General features: G+C 39.8%; 1 protein-coding gene, 1 long non-coding RNA gene and 1 pseudogene across 2 annotated transcripts; 1 reads left to right on the top strand and 2 right to left on the bottom strand.

Moving 5' to 3' along the window:
- Positions 1-1,302: 1,302 nt before the first annotated feature.
- LOC139196287 (uncharacterized) lies at positions 1,303-1,813 on the bottom strand. Its single transcript, XM_070821974.1, has 2 exons — positions 1,400-1,813; positions 1,303-1,332 (listed from the first exon to the last, which is right to left on the bottom strand). Exons 1-2 carry the CDS (start codon positions 1,811-1,813, stop codon positions 1,303-1,305), a joined length of 444 nt encoding a protein of 147 aa, XP_070678075.1.
- A 1,153-nt stretch (positions 1,814-2,966) lies between these two features.
- Positions 2,967-18,384, bottom strand: LOC103427824 (G-type lectin S-receptor-like serine/threonine-protein kinase At1g61500; annotated as a pseudogene).
- On the top strand, positions 10,765-13,772 carry LOC114825036 (uncharacterized). The gene is made up of 3 exons (XR_003773760.2): positions 10,765-11,033; positions 12,015-12,078; positions 12,846-13,772. It is a non-coding gene; the product is annotated as an uncharacterized lncRNA (long non-coding RNA).
- Positions 18,385-18,682: the final 298 nt, after the last annotated feature.

Raw genomic sequence — 18,682 nt, 5'->3', positions numbered from 1 at the left:
CAATCATTTGAATGAATCCGACTAAAATGTCTTTTGTGTCAGATTTATGTTTCATCAAATAAACCCAAGTGCTTCTAGTGTAGTCATCTACGATGGTAAGGAAATACTTGGCACCTGAAATAGAAGCAACTTGATAACCACCCCAAATATCAATATGCAATAATTCAAAACATGATTTGGTAGAAATAGAGCTCAAAGGAAAGGGTGATCTTGTTTGTTTGGCCAATGGGCAAATTAAACATTTTTCCAAATCACAAGCCTTATTGTTAAATAAAGGTAATAACGAAGTGACTTTATGAGATGGGTGTCCTAGGCGTTGGTGCCAAAGCTTTGGTGAGACGGTTTGAACATTGTTGCATGTTCCTTTCTTTGATGGGTCGAGGTAGTATAGTCTATCCCTTTCAGTTCCTGTCCCAATCATCTTCCCCGAGCGAAGGTCCTGAATGACACAAAATTGGGTGAAGAAAATGGTGACATATAAGGAATCATAGGCTAGTTTACTGATAGATATTAAATTCAACCTAAAGAACGGCACACATATGACATTTTCAAGGATAAGATTATGAGAGAAAACAACTTGTCCAATGTGAGTGACTTTGGCAACGGAACCATTTGGCAGTTCAACTGTATGATTTTCAACAGCTCGTGAGTGTGTAAGGAGACTAAGACTGCAAACTATGTGATCTGTGGCACCACTGTCCAGGATCCAAATACTTTTGGTTCCTTTACATGAAAAAGATAAGGCTTTACCTGAAAGTTCTTCATGACTAGGAAGATTACTGACTTGATTGGCAAATGATGATTTGTTCTTGTTCAACATCTGAAGGATTTGCTTGCAGTCCTCCTGAGAGAACGGGAAATTAGGCACTGTCTCTTGCTTGTTACTTTGTGAAACTTGATTGCCCTTTGAAGAAAAGAGACGATTGGATTCGGTCTCTGTGGCTGCTTTCCGTTTTCGACAGAAATCGAAGGTGTGGCCTTTCCATCCGCAAAAAGTGCACTTGAGATGTGCACGACAATTTTTGGTGATGTGATTGGTTTTATTGCACTTTCCACATCGCATCTCCTTGTCTTCAGGTGTAGGTTCTCGCGACAGATTCTTCACTGCAAAGACAGCAGTTTCTAGTTGTGTGCTTTTCCCATTGGAAACCTCTGCCTGGCGTTCATGTCGAAGGACCAACGCATATGCCTTGTTCACCGTAGGCAGTGGTTCGAGAAGAAGAGTATTGCTTCGAACCGTAGCATACGATTCGTTCAGTCCCATAAGGAACTTCATGGTTTTCTGAGTTTCAACATATGAGTTCATCTCATTCTTTGTTCCACAACTGCATGCTGGAATGGAACACAAAGTATCACGTTCATCCTATAAACTTTTAAGTTTAGTGAAGTAAGAACTTACACTCATATTGCTTTGGACACAATCATGGATCTCGTTCTCAACATGGAACAGCTGAACTATATTCACATGTGAGAACCTCTCCTGCAGATCGGTCCACATTTGTCGAGCATCCTTGTAGTTGATGACACTCCCTGAAATCTCCTTTGACATGGAGCCTAGTAGCCATGTCTTGACCAAGTTGTTGCAGCGATTCCATTGCTGTAGCTCCTCAAAATTATCCTCACTTGGTTTGTTGATCGTTCCATCAACAAAACCAAGTTTGTTCTTGACCGTTAAGGCCATACTCATGGATTGAACCCATGTGTTGTAGTTGTCTTCCACCAATGGTTGTGGTACGAGGATTGCACCAGGTTGATCCGAGTGGTGGAGATAGAGCGGGTGGTTGGGATTTTCCCATTTTGAATGAGAGGCCATGCCTAGAATGGTTGACCTCGTGGCTGCTTTAGAGCTGTGTTTTGTGGTTTTTCCCAGATCACAGCTCTGATACCATATTGAATTTTGATGTATATTTGCTTGATGAAACAATTACAAGATGAAACATATATATAGGGAAGAAAAAGATCATAAGCCTAATTTTGCCTAACTTACCTATCTTGCTTGACTAACCTAACTTGCCTAACTTTGAACAAGAAAGTTGACTAGCCTAATTTCATCATTATTCCAACATGTTTATTTCATGTATTTTAACAGTAATGAAACTATTGGGGGTGTAGGTAATGATTCTAGCATCACTATTTCTCATTTTGGTTCCAATCAACTACAAACTAAAGCTTGTTCATTTGATTTGAATAATGTCCTTCACTGTCCCACTGCCTCTCAAAACATCATATATGCCCATAGGTTTACCTTAGACAACAATTGCTATCTACTAATATTTTCATATTTTTTTCCTTGTTAAGGACCTCATGACACGGAAGTGGACAGTTCAGGTCTTCAATTTCAGCCTTGGTAGGAGTACGGTGTTCAGTCCAAAAATGGCATGCTAGGCTTGGTCATCCTGCCAATTCAATAATTAAGTTTTTAATTTCAAATAAATTGGTACCAATTCATGGTACTTCTGATGTAACCTTTTGTGAGTCATGTCCCTTAGGAAAGAGTACTAAGTGTTTCTCGCTCACGTGGCGAACTGAGAGCAGTTGGATCTCCTGCAGACTGAAAATATCATATATATATATATATATATATATATATATATGTATGTATATATAGGTTAAATATGATTGTTGGGGTACCCAATCCATGAATGGTGAACGGGACAAAATACATTAAGTAGATCATTACCGGTGCTACAATGTGTTTGTACTGCTGCTTAAACGTTGTTTTCTAATAATTAAAGTGCTTTTGTTCGCGATTTTTTTGGTAGTTTCAAATTTTACATCTTAACAATTTTATTTTACTAGCCGAGATAAGCATCCACCTTGATCAAAATCTTTACAGAAACAAGTTGAACAATCTGCATTGCGGGCAGTGTCATCTCTTTGTTTGTCGATTCATATCATGCTTGCCATTGCCATGCAAGTGTGATTTCCACATGCATGATCCATTCATATTTATAGTGAAAAATATATAAGGTTCAGAAGAAGAATTCCTTAAATTGTTTCGATTATCTTTCAACTCAGTCTACCACTGTACTAATTAAATAGCAGATTTGCGGTCTACAAGCTGCAGAACTTTTACACGTGCAATAACCCTACTTGTATTTACACGTGCAATAGCCAAAATCCACTGCATTGTGATGTAACAACGTTCTATTGCTTACCGACCTTCGATCACGGTTATGGCATCTTCATTTGCAGATAAAATATTGTCATATTTGGGTTGAGGATTAGAGACAGAGATTCGGAAATAAGAAAATATAGGCTGCTTAGGTAGTGGAAGATCCGTCTCACTACTTAGTGCGAAAACTACGTCCGGCATGGTTGGTCTATCTTCAGACTTGTCCTGCACGCAAAGGAGTCCGATGTGCATGCATCTCATTACTTCTAAGGACGAATATGAATCCACCAATACTTCATCTAGCAAGTCCAGTCCCCTGCCTTCATTCCATAAGTGCCAAACCTGACAAAAGGCATATTGTGAACGTTGCCTACAATTGTTAGAATATGCTATATTTAGCATCTTAAAAACACAAATCCAAATGAAGATTTTGAGTGTTTAGCTTACATGAGCTAAGAATCCGTGCTGTTCTTCGTTGCAATAGAAGCTATTATTCTTTTTGTTGGCGATAATCTCCAATAGCAAGACGCCAAAGCTATAGACATCAGACTTTTCAGAAAATATCCCACCCATGGCATACTCTGGAGACATATAACCACTGCACAAGCAATTCATTTGTATTAATAACTGGAAAAAAATGTCTTCTCTGTTTCTGGTCTTAAGAAAAATGCCAATAATAGGAAAAGAATGACGCTTACCGTGTTCCCACAACCTTGTGAGTATTTGCTAGACTCTGTGTCGCTTCAACGATTCGTGCCAATCCAAAATCTGAAATTTTTGGGTTCATATTCGCATCCAGGAGAATGTTACTAACCTTCAAATCTCTATGGATTACCTTCAAACGGGAATCGTGGTGGAGATAAAGAAGCCCTCTAGCAACTCCCTGGATAATATTGAAGCGTGTAGCCCAATCAAGCTCTTCTCTGCGCTTAGGATCTAATCAATAAATCCATAAAAATGTAAGCAATAACAGTAACAAAATCATAAGTAGTGGGGGATTACAAAGAGCTAAGGGATTGCCAATTACGGTAACAAAAGAACAATATGTAACAATGAGAAATTTCATCGAAACATGTAAAGTGGCAGTAAAACTAACCAAATAGAAGAGTATCCAAGCTTCTGTTCGGCATGAATTCGTAAATCAGTAACTTTTCATCGTCTTTGACGCAGCAGCCCATGATCCTAACAAGATTCTTGTGTTGGAGTTTGGAGATCAACAGCATCTCATTCTTGAACTCCTCCATGCCTTGCCCCGAGCTACTGGACAATCTTTTTACTGCTATTTCCCTCCCTTCTTGTAGCTTACCCTACAAACATAAATTAAACATTCGATTCATATCTGTAACTTGTAGTTGTAGGCTTCTAGCCGGTGTTGAAAACACTATAATTTCCTTTAGAAATTGAAATGAATAAACAAGTATATAGTCACCTTGTAAACAGGGCCGAAACCTCCTTCCCCGAGTTTGTTCGTGGTGCTGAAATTGTTTGTAGCAGTTAATATGCTGTCAAAGTCGTAGATGAATAGCTCCGACGGATCATGTTTTCTTATGTATTCTTGAAGATTGTCACCTGAATGATCACTTGTATGATTCAACTGCATTAACTTTGTTTTTCCTTTCATGTTCCCTGTTTCAAAAATATAGCGATCACAACAAGGTTATCGAGTAATGGATATCAATCAGTAAATATGTTCTTGTGAAGTTATGCATGGAAGTTATATACTAATTTGAATAATGCATCAGCTGCTATCACTCTATGTTATTCTCTTACCGGTTATTCTAGAACGCAGTCTGTGCACGCCAAATGCTATGGCACTCAAGATAGTGATAAAACCAACAGCAGTGACGCTGGCAATTAGCTTTACTGGCTTTCCTTCATCTGAAAAAATGAATTTATGAATTGCAATGAGTAAAGTATGAGGCAGAAAATAAAAGATACTCATTATAATTCTGCAGGAAACAATTCTCGTTTGTTTACCTAATGCTCCGTGTGCTAGGCGAATATAAAGATCGTTCCCGCCAGAGGAAAACTCTTGTATATCAATAAGGTCACTGGACCAGACCAAACACCCTATATTATTAACTTGCGCATAAGCCTGACAAGAACAATTATTTAGGCATCGTATCTTGCACTCGTCAGGCCCCAGTTTTTCGATAAGCTCATGGAAATCTGGTAGCCTTAATCCCACCATCTTCCAAAACACATCTTCTTTTCCTCCTGAAGCAAATGACCTGCTTGTGTTACTCTGTTCACAAAACAATTCGGTGTGCCTCACACACCCTCCAGTCCAGTTTCCCTTGCTCCATTCCTCATTTGATTTCGGTACGAACCCTTTCAAACACTCGCAATTTGGGTGTGGAGATTCAGAACCTTTGCAGACACCATTAACTCCACATGTTCCATAAATTTCACATGGATTCACTAGTGCCTCCCAGCTTAGCCACCAGTTGCTGCCATTGTTCGAAAGCTTAAGACTCAGTACTCCGTCTGAAGAGATGCCAATATATGAAAGGGTATTGTCAAAAAACCTATAAGAAAAATATTTTGTTCCCTGGTTCACATCATCATTTAGAGTGAATCCACTTAGATATTGACTATCCATATCCGGTACCCCGATGAACATGGATTTATCCCATGCCCCACTTCTCAAGTAGGGTTTTGATTCATTAATCCAAACGAACAGTTGTGATGGAACCTACCGTGAAAGTCCAACCGAGAACCAGCCAGCTGATGGATCACTCTCACTTTTCCAGGCTTTCAAGAAACTGCTCTTTCCGGATTTACTATCGAATCCCAGCTGCATAGTTGGTAGAAGTGTGTCACTAGGATAATCAAAACTCTGCCACAATGGATCAGCTCCTACATCATCATCTTTTATGACAAAATTTCCGCTGTCCAAAAGCTCTGCAGCTGAACCATTAGATGGCACCGAAATATTTGTTGACCAAAGAGAATTCTGCTTCCCATCTACAAGCTCCAGATTCCCATAGCTACTAATTGTCAAATTAGCAAAGGTATCTGAAGCTGCAATAGGATTTTCTCTGTTGGCAACCCATACAACTTTACGCGGAGATATGTTCATGTGCCATATCCCCACGTACTTGTTAACCGAACCATTAGGACTGAAGAACCCCAATTCGAAAATGCGGCTGGGGGAGACAAGGATTTGTGTCTGTGAAAATGGTTGTGACGGTGTTATTTTATAAACTTCAGCACAATTATGCTGTGACAGAAGCAAGCTAAAGAAGATTAGGAAAAACATGGTGGAACCGAAAATACTACCAATGGTTTCGTTTCCAAACCCCATTTGAACTCTAATACGTTTTCTAGAAAAAGAAAGGTGAAGAGTATCTGTAAATTTCGTTGGGAGAAAATGACTTTGCAATTTTGTTATGAGGAAAAGTCTACCATTGCTCTCAAAGTCAAAGGCAGAAAACTTTGAAACATCAGATACAGTTCGTTGTAGATGTTTGACATTTGACTGAAAACGTAGTCCACTATCTTTGCATATACAATAGTATGGGAATATGTGGGTGACTGAAAACATTCCAAAGTACCGTTCCAATGTTACAGCTTCGGATTAGAGAAGTAAATAGCGTGCATTTGAACCATCATGTGTGTACTTACAAATGCAATAAGGCTCAAGTGTTCCTTCTGCCGCTTACAGTCTCTGGCAGCAATACCCGAAAGCTATAAACATCCCACTTTACTGAAAACAGACCTTCTATTGCATATTCAGGTGATATATAACCCCTGCAGTATGAATATAGTGATTAGATCAATAAAGCTTTTAACATGAGATAAATACCGGAACTATTATTAGGACTGAAGAATCCCAATTCGAAAACCTGGCCGGGGGAGACAAGAGTTTGTCCCTCAGATAATGGTTGTGCAGGACTTATCTCGTAATCTGCCGTGACAGAAGAAGCAAGCTGAAGAAGAATAGGAAGAACATGGAGGAATTCAAAGCATTAACACTACTTTTGTTGTGCTTTGGCCGGTCAGTGCGAAACCAAATTCAGATTATCTCACCAAAATACAAACCCACAGTTGAACAATTTAAAAAACAAGAAATAACGACACCGAGAGAATTACGAGGTTCGGCAAAATCCTGCCTACGTCCCCCGAAGAGATATTGCTCTTCACTATGAGAATAACTAGTACAAGATACACTTTCTCTCCTTTGTGTTCTCCTTTGGATGCACACACAATGCATAACTCGATTTTCTTCCATAAACTATTTGTGTCAATGGATTAGTTCGATCCAAAACTTGAGATAATGGGTGTAATCCGAAAAAATACTATTTCCTTCACTTATGGTCATGCACCAACAATTATGCCAAAATCCAAGACCAAGAAAATCTTAAGTTCACATGGCATATTCAACATCCTTTTCTATACCTAGCCTATAGAGTACAACTATTCAGAAAGTTAAACTATCAAAATTGTTGCCAACTCATAAGTATATGAGCCAAACACAACAACTTTCGGTTCTAATTTGCATCAGAATGATTAAAAATTCCCTGAAAAGCAATACAAACGAACATTGAAATACTGTTTTGGGCTAAAATTGAGTATGTGGATGATTCACATTTCAAATAAAGGTGTCCCTGTTTCAAGCATATCGGTAAACTTCAACCAATGCTGTCAAAGTCATGCACAAGACTTTGATATATATTGTTTATACCATACTTTGGGCCTCCGTATTTAGATCTCATACAAATATTCGGGGGACTTAAATGTAATTATGTAATAAAGGAAGGGGCAAATATGTAATAAGTGAGGAGCCCTTATTCTATAAAATGACTCCTCACCCTCACAATTAGGGAAGGCCAATTCCTAGGCCCTCTCACCCCCTCTCAAAGCCTCACTCTCATTACAGAGGTTCTCTCCCTCACAATCCTCTCCGAGAAATACAATATCAGTGTGGACGTAGCCCAAACATTGGGGTGAACCATGATATATCTTGTGTTATTTACATTTCTTGCAAATTCACGGTCGGATTTACGTTGTTCTAAGACCTCCGGTTTTGTGCATTAACATTTAGCTCCGTCTGTGGAAAAGGACACAAAAAGCTATGTTGGTCATTTTCCATTTTTTCATCTCACCACCGTGAGACCTCACCACACTCCATCGTGAGTCTGCAGAAACCCAACACCCACACTCAGAGACACTCCCACTCCCACTGTTTTTGGTAGCTCTTAACTCTCCAACTACCCAAAAACCCACTTTGTTTTTCCATTTTCTAGTGAGAGAAAGAAAGGAAAAAAAACCAGAAGAGAGAGACGAGCAATTCTCCGCCATTAATGCTTCTCGGCAACAAAGCGGAGCTTCTTACGAGGGAGGACGGGAAGGTCCTGACACTCAAGGACACGTGTAAGCCTCTCCTGTTTCCCTGCTACGACATGAAAAGTTCCGCCCTTCTCCCGAGCCGACGCGTCCGAGTCGGCGAGTTTCGACGTCGAAATGTGGAAAGCCTGCCGCGCCACATCAGCGACTCCAAGCGTGTTCAAGCCGTTCAGCCTAATCTTCGTGGACGGAAAGACATCGTGCTCGGCGGTGGACGGTGGGCTAGTGATCAACCAAAGCTTTTTTTACTCTCTCTCTCTCTCCGCGCGTTGTTGGGTTTGTTTTAGATCCTTTGATGGGCATTTTGGAGAAGAAATCCATGGCTAGGAGGCTTATGCTATTCCTTTTAACAGTTTCAGCTGCTACAGCTGATGAAGATATGTTGATCGGCATGAATATAAGGACAGACCTCTCAGACATGCCACACCCAACGCAAGTTGTAGCCCTCCTGAAAGCTCAGCAAATTCGACATGTTCGGTTATATGACGTTGACCGTGCCATGCTTGTTGCACTTGCAAACACAGGGATTAAAGTTATGATATCTGTCCCGAATGAGCAGACCTTGGAATTGGCCAATCTAATGCAACTGCAGCTAATTGAGGATCCCAGAATGTAGTAGCACATTACCTAGCTACAAATATCACAGCCAAAACTGTTGGCTAAGAGACCCAGTGCCATTTCTTCAGATGCTTCAGCTCCGAGGCCATGGTGGACGCGACGGAGGCAGTGGCGGACAGAAGAAAACAAGAGGAATTAATCAACGCCTTCGTCAGCTCCGCCGCGGGCGACACCACGCCTCCGTCTCCGAGATCCATCCTCAACAACCCCAATACCTCCGACGCCTCCTCCTGGATCGGTTAGTGGTCCTCATCCGCCTCCGACGCCCTGCCTGAAAGGAAATTACTCATTAGAGAAATTAAATTTTATTTTCTAATTAGCCATGAAGGGAAGTTATGAACCCCGTTCAAGCTCATCTTGCACAGCTTGCAAGTCACTCCAGAGAAGATGCACCTCCACCTGCATTTTCGCACCCTATTTTCGCTTGTCATGGCTCTACTGACCCGAGCCCGCATCCCTCTCCAGCTCTCGGCCCAGTGGGCCCTCTCCCACGGGTGCCATCTGCAATCTACAAAGTAAAAGCAGAGAACCTGAGTGCCATCTGCAATCTACAAAGTAAAAGCAAAAGTAAAGCAGAAAAGGAAAAGAGAAAAGAAGAAAAGGGGCAAAATTATAAGGTTCCTATTATTATGATTCATTTTGTCTGCCAGGTAAGAGGTTGCATTTGGTGCAATGGCAAGTGCATTCGCCCATGAGCGGCAGGTCTCGGGTTCGAGACTTGGGAGCAGCCTCTCCGTAAATGGGGGTAAGGCTAGCCGACATTCACCTCTCCCAGAACCTGCGTAAAGCGGGAGCCTTGTGCACTGGGTACGACCTTTTTATTTTGTCTGCCAGGTGAAGAGATAGAGAGTGCGACGGAAAGCAGAAAGCAAAAGTAAGGAATAAACACCCCACCAGAATGATGTGAATCACTTTTCTTATTTTTGAATGATGTATTTTTCTTATCTTTCGGAGACATCTGTATAAACCCCATCAGAGGGTATAATAATAAAATTAAATTAAAAATAAAAAGCAAAGCCCAAAATAAATGGGCTGGAATGATGTGTTGAGGACGAAGGCCCATAAGTCCAAAATAGCACCAACCATGTGATCAAAAGTACGCCCAGTACTCCACAATTATTCGGCAATATGCCGCTATTACCACCAACCAGGTGATTAAAAGTACGCCCAGTACTCCACAATTATTTGGCAACCTGCCGCTATTACCACCAACCAGGTGATCAAAAGTACGCCCAGTACTCCAAAATTATTCGGCAACCTGCCGCTATTCCTACCAACCAGGTGATCAAAACTACATCCAGTACTCCCAAATTATACATGAGCATTACTTATGTCAATCATACATAAACATTCATAAGCATCATTCATGTCAACATTCATGAGCATCACTCATGTCAACATCCATGAGCATCACTCATATCAATCAACATAAACATTCATGAGCATCACTCATGTCAATCAGCTTCAAAGCTTCATTTACAAAAGCTCTAGCTTCAAAAGCTTCATTTACAGAGCTCTAGCTTCAAAAGCTTTATTTACAAAAGCTCCAAAAGCTCTAGCTTCAAAAGCTTCATTTACAAAAGCTCTAGCTTCAAAAGCTTCATTTACTGTAACTCATCACCCATTTCTATTTAAAAACTTGTTTTTTTTATATTAAATGGTGAACCGTGGGGCCCACCCCGGAATGTTGTTCCCCAAGTTCTCTATTTTTCCCTCTCAGTTTTCATTCCTCTTATTCTCTCCGTTCCTTTTCTTTCCCCTTCTCTCCGGTGCCGAGAAAGAACCCAGCCACCACCAGTGCCATTTTCTTCACAATTCAACCCCAAATCTTGATATTCTAAACCTATGGGACTCGGGGAACAAGATTATGGTCTTGCATGCATCATCGGGGCATTGTGAAGTGAATCACCATTGATGCCGTGAGCTTTGAAGCTCTCAAATTCGAACCCAGGTGATACTTGTTTTCTTTCTTCAAATTTCTGGGGTTAATCATGTTATTTGTGTTGGTTTTAAGGTCAAAATCGAGGGTTTTGACCTTACCTTTTCTCTATGCCAAAAACCCGGTTCCGACGACGAACTCCGGCGAGTTCGTAGGTGTGTGTGTGTGTGTATGCGAACTGTGGGTGTGTGTGAGCATGCTGTGCATGCTGTGCATACTGTGCGTGTATGTATGTGTATGTGCAAGTGTGTGTGTGCGTGAACCGTGTGTGTGTGTGCGTGAACCGTGTGTGTGTGTGTGTGTGATTATATATATATATATGCATGATGCTGTGCGTGTGTGTGATTATATATATATATGCATGCTGTGTGTGTGTTTATATATGTATATATATATATATGCATGCTGTGCATGCGTGTGTGTTTATATGTATGTATGTGTATATATATATATATATGCATGTTGTCTGTGTGTGTGTGTTTATATATATATATATATGCATGCTGTCTGTGTGTGTGTTTGGCATGTTGGTGTCCGTGCAAAGTGTGTGTGTGTGTAAGTAATTGTGATGGTGTATGGTGCACGTGTGTGTTGTGTATGTTTGTGTACTGTATGAAGTGTACAGTGTGTGTTGTGTATGTATGTGTGTGAATGTATGGTGTGTGCGCCGTGTGTGTATAAGTATGGGTTTAGGTGTGTGTTGTGTATGTTTGTGTACTGTATGAAGTGTACAGTGTGTGTTGTGTATGTATGTGTGTGAATGTATGGTGTGTGCGCCGTGTGTGTATAAGTATGGGTTTACCCATACTTATACACACACGGCGCACACACCATACATTCACACACATACATACACAACACACATTGTACACTTCATACAGTTAAGCCCAAAACTCCCTCTTGTTCCTAACCTACCCAAACCCAAAACCCATTTCTATTTCCTAAAATTCTATCTTTTGGGTAGTTTATTAAATTGTACATTTTCGTGCTTAGGTGAAGTTGCTAGTGGAGACTTCCTTAATCTTTTTCCACACAATTCTGCTGCTTCGGAGTATCTGTGAGTGGACCACCTTCGAAAATTGCATGTTTTATTGATAGAATTGCATAATTTAATAGCATGCCTTGCAGAATTATTGATTTGATGAATACTTTACAGGAAGCATGATGATTTGATTATACGTGATTATATATATATGTTTTGAATTATTTCCATTATATCGTATTTTCTATAGAACCCTCATTCTAGTAGACTATCTGATCGATGACGATAGGATGCTAAGAATGTGTTTCAAATGACTTTCGAACACCTCTTTGTAATATAGAGGATCGATGAATTTATGCTACGAAGTTGTATTTTAGAGATGAATTATGTTTTGTGCGTACCTAGTGAACACTATGCCGCCTGGGGCGAGGATCTGGTGTTGGCATTGAGGCCGGGAGAAATAATCCCTAACGAAAGGCTGAGGGACACGGAGACAGGCATTGGGCCAGGAGGGAGATATCTCTGGCTACGGGCACAGAGACTGAGGTGCAGGCATTGGGCCGGGAGTATTGTTATTCAGTGCACTCACTAGCAGCACAACTTGTGTTATGCTTCCTGATACGATTTCTGATATGATTTCTGATATGATTTTCTGAGATTGATTTGCAGATGGATATATGAATTGTTTTTATGGCATGCTAGAGTTTTCTGAAAAGCTTATCACTTATTATTCTAGTAGTTTTCATAATTAAACTGCGGGGGTTAGTATGTTCATAACTGTTTTCATACTACGTATGTATATAAACTTGGTCCACTCACCCTTGTTTTGCGCCCCCATTCAGGTCTTAGAAACGAGGCATAGAATCCCGGCATTAAGGTACTTCCGCAGCGGCATCTTCGAGTCCTCTCGGGGTAGGACCCACTCCTTTGTTCATTCAATCTTATCTTAATTCTTGTTAGTGACTAGGTTTAGCTGTATGCTATGAACACGTTCCTAAATTGTTAATTCATTGTTTTTTTTTAATTCATAACCCGTATTTATTTCTTATTCCTAGCTTTTGTATCAATTAATGGCTTTCGTCACCCTCGGGTGTCGGGCAGCACGTGCCTATCCTGGTATTCAGGTAATATCAGGGTTGGGGCGTGTCATTTACATAGCTCTAGCTTCAAAAGCTTCATTTACAAAAGCTCTAACTTCAAAAGCTTCATTTACAGAGCTCCAGCTTCAAAACTTCACTTGCAAAGCTTCACCTACAAAGCTTCAGTGCAAGGTATACAAATACCGCCTCCGAACAACCGCCACTTCGGCCTATACATGAATTCAATTTGAAGTCTCCAGCCAACATACTTTATTGACCGAAGACTTGGGGGACTACACTATACACCATATATTGGGCCTCAACTGGGCCTCATGAAAAATACTTAGGGGACTCTAGCCCATTATTTATATATTGAGGAGCGAACCCTTATTCTATAAAAGGGACTCCCTCACCACCATTAGAGAGCATCAACCCTAGCCCATTATTCATGTATTGATAAGCGAGCCCTTATTCTATAAAAGGTACTCCCTCACCACCATTAGAGAGCATCAACTCTAGCCCATTATTCATGTATTAAGGAACGAACCCTTATTCTATAAAAGGGACTCCCTCTGTCACGCCCCGATCCCAACATACGTCCAAAATCGACACATGACATCACCAATACCCGTACATCTAACATACCCTGCCTCTGGGTTATGTACAAAGCATAAATCAAGATTCAAATTTCATAGCATTTTTCGTACAATTTATGGCTGTATCTAACCTCTTCGTTAGACTGCCTACGTACCCTCAACAGGGATCAAGCCATTCGTAGTTCAACGTTCGTCAAACTTTAATCTTTTTGTAAAATACTTATAGTGAAAAAACATAGGGTACCACACTACGCATCAACCATAAGCCATACACAATTATCATCTTGTCATGCACGCAAGTATGCTATGCCCACACAGATATTTTCCACTTCATCCTTCATATAAATCACTACATTTCACATGATTCTCCATTTCATAATATGCAACATCTCAAAAAACAATCAACGGATCACCATGCTATTCTCTAGCCAAAATAGTCAACGAGTCTAATTATAATGACAAAAATCACAACCAACATTATTCCACAATCACATCAATCAACAACACATCATATACCAAAATGCAGGGTTAGAGCGACATAGTTTGGCCGAAGCCTACATCTCTGAAGTTGATATCAATCCAAGGAACTAACAAGTCAATGATACGATTCCGGACCATCACTCAACGAAATCCAAACCAGGATAGGATTCTGGACCATCACTCAACGGAATCGCAGAGTAGAAGGGATTCCGGACCATCACTCAACAGAATCCAAACAGAACTTAGTTCCGAACCACTCAACAGAATCGAACGGAAGTCCAAGAAGCATAACTACTGCTCGAAGGAACAAAACAGGATTCAAGTTACTCAATTCACAAAGACTCAACAAAACGAACTAATGTCGAGCAACAAATCCCCATCACAATGGGTTATCGGTCCATTACTAGATCTCACATCTTCCAAGCAATTCAATATGCATTTCAATCACATGACACAACCATTTCTAATACACAAGTCAAATCACATTTCACTACATCATACCAATCACTATGCTTCCAACATTATATCTCTATCCATAGCTTGTAACATATCAGGGAATCATGAAGCACAATATTAATATTTAATTATGTTAATCAATCAGTGAGATAACACATCATTTCACGAGTTTAATTAAAGACCTCTACATAATTCCCTACTTGGGTTATGAATAATAACATGGTAATTCTAATTTGTATGCATGATAGGATTTTTAGTACTCATGCGAACGGGCTTAAATCTCCTATTTTACTTGCAAGAATCACAAGGTTATTGTAGTATAAATGGATCTCGCAAGGTCGTATCCACAGGGATTATTAAATAATTCGAAACTAATCAGATTCCATTTAATTATTGTAAAGTAGAAATTGGGGTGATTGATTTTATAACCTAATTAAAATAAAAACGAATTTAACTATTAATGATAAGACAATCTGCAATATTAAAACTAGAGAGAAAAGAAAACAGTTTTGAGAGAAATCAAATTAAGAAAGCACTAGGGTTCCACCATCACCTAGCAATCCTATGAATTTTTACCAATTACTTATGATCTACACATGCCACTTTGAAGGTTAGATTTTCCTAATTCATATTCTACTTGGAACCTCCAACATAGAACGTATATCTAACATGCAACCCGTCCGGACGTTCGGATCAAATCTAAACATGAAAGACTCATTATGCTTTATGAAAATCCCTTGAAAAACCATGCAATCCTTAAGACATGATATTCATCTTAAGAGAAATTACAATTATTAATCACAAGAAGCCAGCGTCAATTTCAGGGAACCTTCCGACCAAAATTGCATTAAATTACTTTTCTAAAGATCCTAATGGTGATCAGGCATTACGACAATTAGATAGTTTTTATCCCGGTGATTAACAATTCAAAGTCCGCATGCAATCAATCATAAGCAATTAAATAAAAATCACATATTCATGCTAAGGCTCAAGGCTTCGCCCTAGCAAAAGAAATTAGTTTCGCATATTCATAATTGAAATCATAGAAAATATTCTTAAGAAAAGGATTGAAAACACTTTCAAGTAGAAAATCTTCAAAACCCTAGCACTTCTCTCTGTCTCCAATATTGCATAAAATAAAGCGTACTCTAAAACCGTAGACGGCTAAGCAATATATTTGCTCAGCCACCACACAAACCCTAACAAACTAAAATTAATAAAAACCCTAAATAAAAATAGTAAAATTCGTCTAAAATCTGAACAGCCACGTTTTGGCCCATAAGCTGCTCCAAAACTGGCCCAATATAGCTGGATTTGATGTTTGGAATATTCTGAACACTTTTCCAGAAGGCCACGAACCCATCCGAGGTCATCTTGGGCTCCAAAAACGTCATTTAAGCCCAAAAACGTCATTTTCCAGCACTGCGCACTGCTTCTTTATTTCATCGCCAGAAAATAACCGCTTGGTGGAAAAATCCCAAATTTTGATACGATCAAGCTAAGTGACTCACGAACGTCCTCCAACTGGAATTACTCCAAAATTCGTCCATTTGGTCCTGTTTTGCTCCAGAGGAAGTCGAAAGTCCTATATTGAAAATACAATTCAAAGTATCAAAATTCTTCCAATATATTAACCAAAATATACTAAGATTAGGGTAAAATATATAATATAAAATCTACTCATCAATGCACAAGATCCATTGTGCGTAATTCTCATTCACTCGAATCTAGGATTCTAAGATAACCTTATGGAAATGAGCAAAAGCAAGGATTCCGGACCACTCAACGGAATCCAACAACACTGGGTTCCGAACCACTCAACGGAACCAAATTACAAGTATGAGATAGTCAATAAAAAGAAAGACCATTGATCATAGTTTATAACCTCAAATATAAGTTCGTAAATATGAAAACATAATCAAGTCTCTAACAACTCCGAAGGAGTCACCCAGACATCCAACGACTTATCCCATTCAAACCATCAAGATTCTCAAAAACCATCATTCATATGTACATTCAAACTAGGGCTAGAGGGATGCAGTTCAACTGAAGCCCACATAAGTAACCAAACAGGAAGTGCCCCCCCAAAGCAGATTAACCAAGTAGAGCCACCCTTGAGAAAGTAACCAAGTAGGCAGTGACCCCCAATGCGGATTAACCAAGCATGATCACTCCTAAGCATACATGGCCATAAGGATTACCTAACGCGGGTTAACTAAGCGCGATCCATATATAGTATGGTCCCCCAATGCGGATTAACCAAGCAGGACCACTAATGACCCCTAATGCGGATTAACCAAGCAGGGTCAAAATAATCAGGTAAGTAGTGATCACCCAATGTGGATATACCAAGCATGATCACTCCTATAATGCGTATGGTCCCCCAATGCAGATATATCAAACAGGACCATCAATGTACAACTACTACATGGTGTAGTAAACTCAACACCCCAACTTATCCACATCTCAACCCCTATGAGTTACAACGTAGTCACCTACACCATCAACTTCTCGAGGTCACCACTAATATGTCACCCAAGCATATAAGTGCTACAACATACCTCTAATAGGATTCTAGGATCACATTGTCATGAAAATAATCATACACCTCATACATATCTAACCACATTTCATAAACGTTTCCAAGCTATAGTCGATTCACAATTACTAAACATAGATTGATGCTAAAAATAAAAATAACAATTCAATAGAAAGCACATTTAATAAACAAGTATAACTCAATATGGTGCCACTAATACATATATCGAGACACACACAAGTATAACTCAATATGGTGCCACTAATACATATATCGAGACACACATCAACTGGGAACGACATGTCATCGTGATGAGCCAACTAAGCTCCATCAAGCCTTAACAACTCTAGAGATAAGCGACACTCTAGAGTAGAGCACGATGATTAGAACATTAACCGTCGATAAGGTAGGTCCATTAAGGTCAACAACCTAAGGTTATTCAATCCGGAAGATCCGTACCTCGGATTTCCAATTTATAAGTTCTCAAAGGTCCAACAACTGATAACTAGGGTGTTCACAAAATTGTACGACGAGCCAACTATCGGATTGTCATCAATCATACAAACAAGTGGCGGTCCAATTTGATCACCACACCAAACAATTGAATTTCGGGAAACCAAGCTAGACATGGGTTCACAGAGTCACTAGAAGGTATTTAGTACTTAAACAACACTCGAAGACTGTCCCACGCACCGCCACACGTGGTGGTAGCCAAGGTGGAGGGTTTAGAAAACCCAAATTTTCAATATTAATTAAATGAGTTCAAAATTACGTGGTAGCTAGAGCTCAACAAGGGAAATACTTTTCACAACTAGCCCAACGACAAATTCAAGCCGTATGCCATTCAATTTCACCGGGGAAAACCGGATTTCTAGGGTTCTAAACACCCAACACTAAAACGACTACAAAAACACAAACCAAGCATACCAACTTGAAGATTATGAAGAGTAGGTAAAGTTTCATACCTCACTCGAAGGAAATGATTGCCGGATTCATCGGAAAAATGATAAAACCGCCGAAAACCCACGGAACTTTCCTGCCTCGAACTGGAAAAATGGATAAGAAAATGGGAAATCTAAAAATACAGAGATGTAGGGCTCGCCAAGAGCTTTCCATGGACACCAAGATCACCCAAAACAGAGCTTGGATGAAGGAGATACAAGCGGGTCAAGTTTGTGGGTCAAAAGGGTCGAAAATGCCCAAAAACGGGTCAAAACCAGACCCTCCTTCCTCTTTTTTTTTTCCTGTCCGTTCCCTTTTATTTTCCATTTCTCCCTCGTCCCTCTCCCACTATGTGGGAGTTTTAAAATAAATTAAAATATATAGTTTAGTAACACAACTTTAAATATCCGTAACTATACCGTTAAAACTCGAACTCGCAAGCGGCTTTCGCCTATACGTTCGTGATCTCGAAATCTATTCAACGATATAAATTGTGACCTCGAAAGGTCTACGGATTAATCTCCAAACTTCAAACTTCGTACTTCAAACAAATTAAAATAAATTCTCGGAAAATAATATAAAATCTC

This window comes from Malus domestica, chromosome 05 (genome assembly GCF_042453785.1).
Source record: "Malus domestica chromosome 05, GDT2T_hap1".
In the NCBI taxonomy this organism is placed as follows: domain Eukaryota; kingdom Viridiplantae; phylum Streptophyta; class Magnoliopsida; order Rosales; family Rosaceae; genus Malus; species Malus domestica.
Note: the sequence above shows the minus strand (reverse complement) of the source record. Positions and strands in the feature narration are given on the sequence as shown.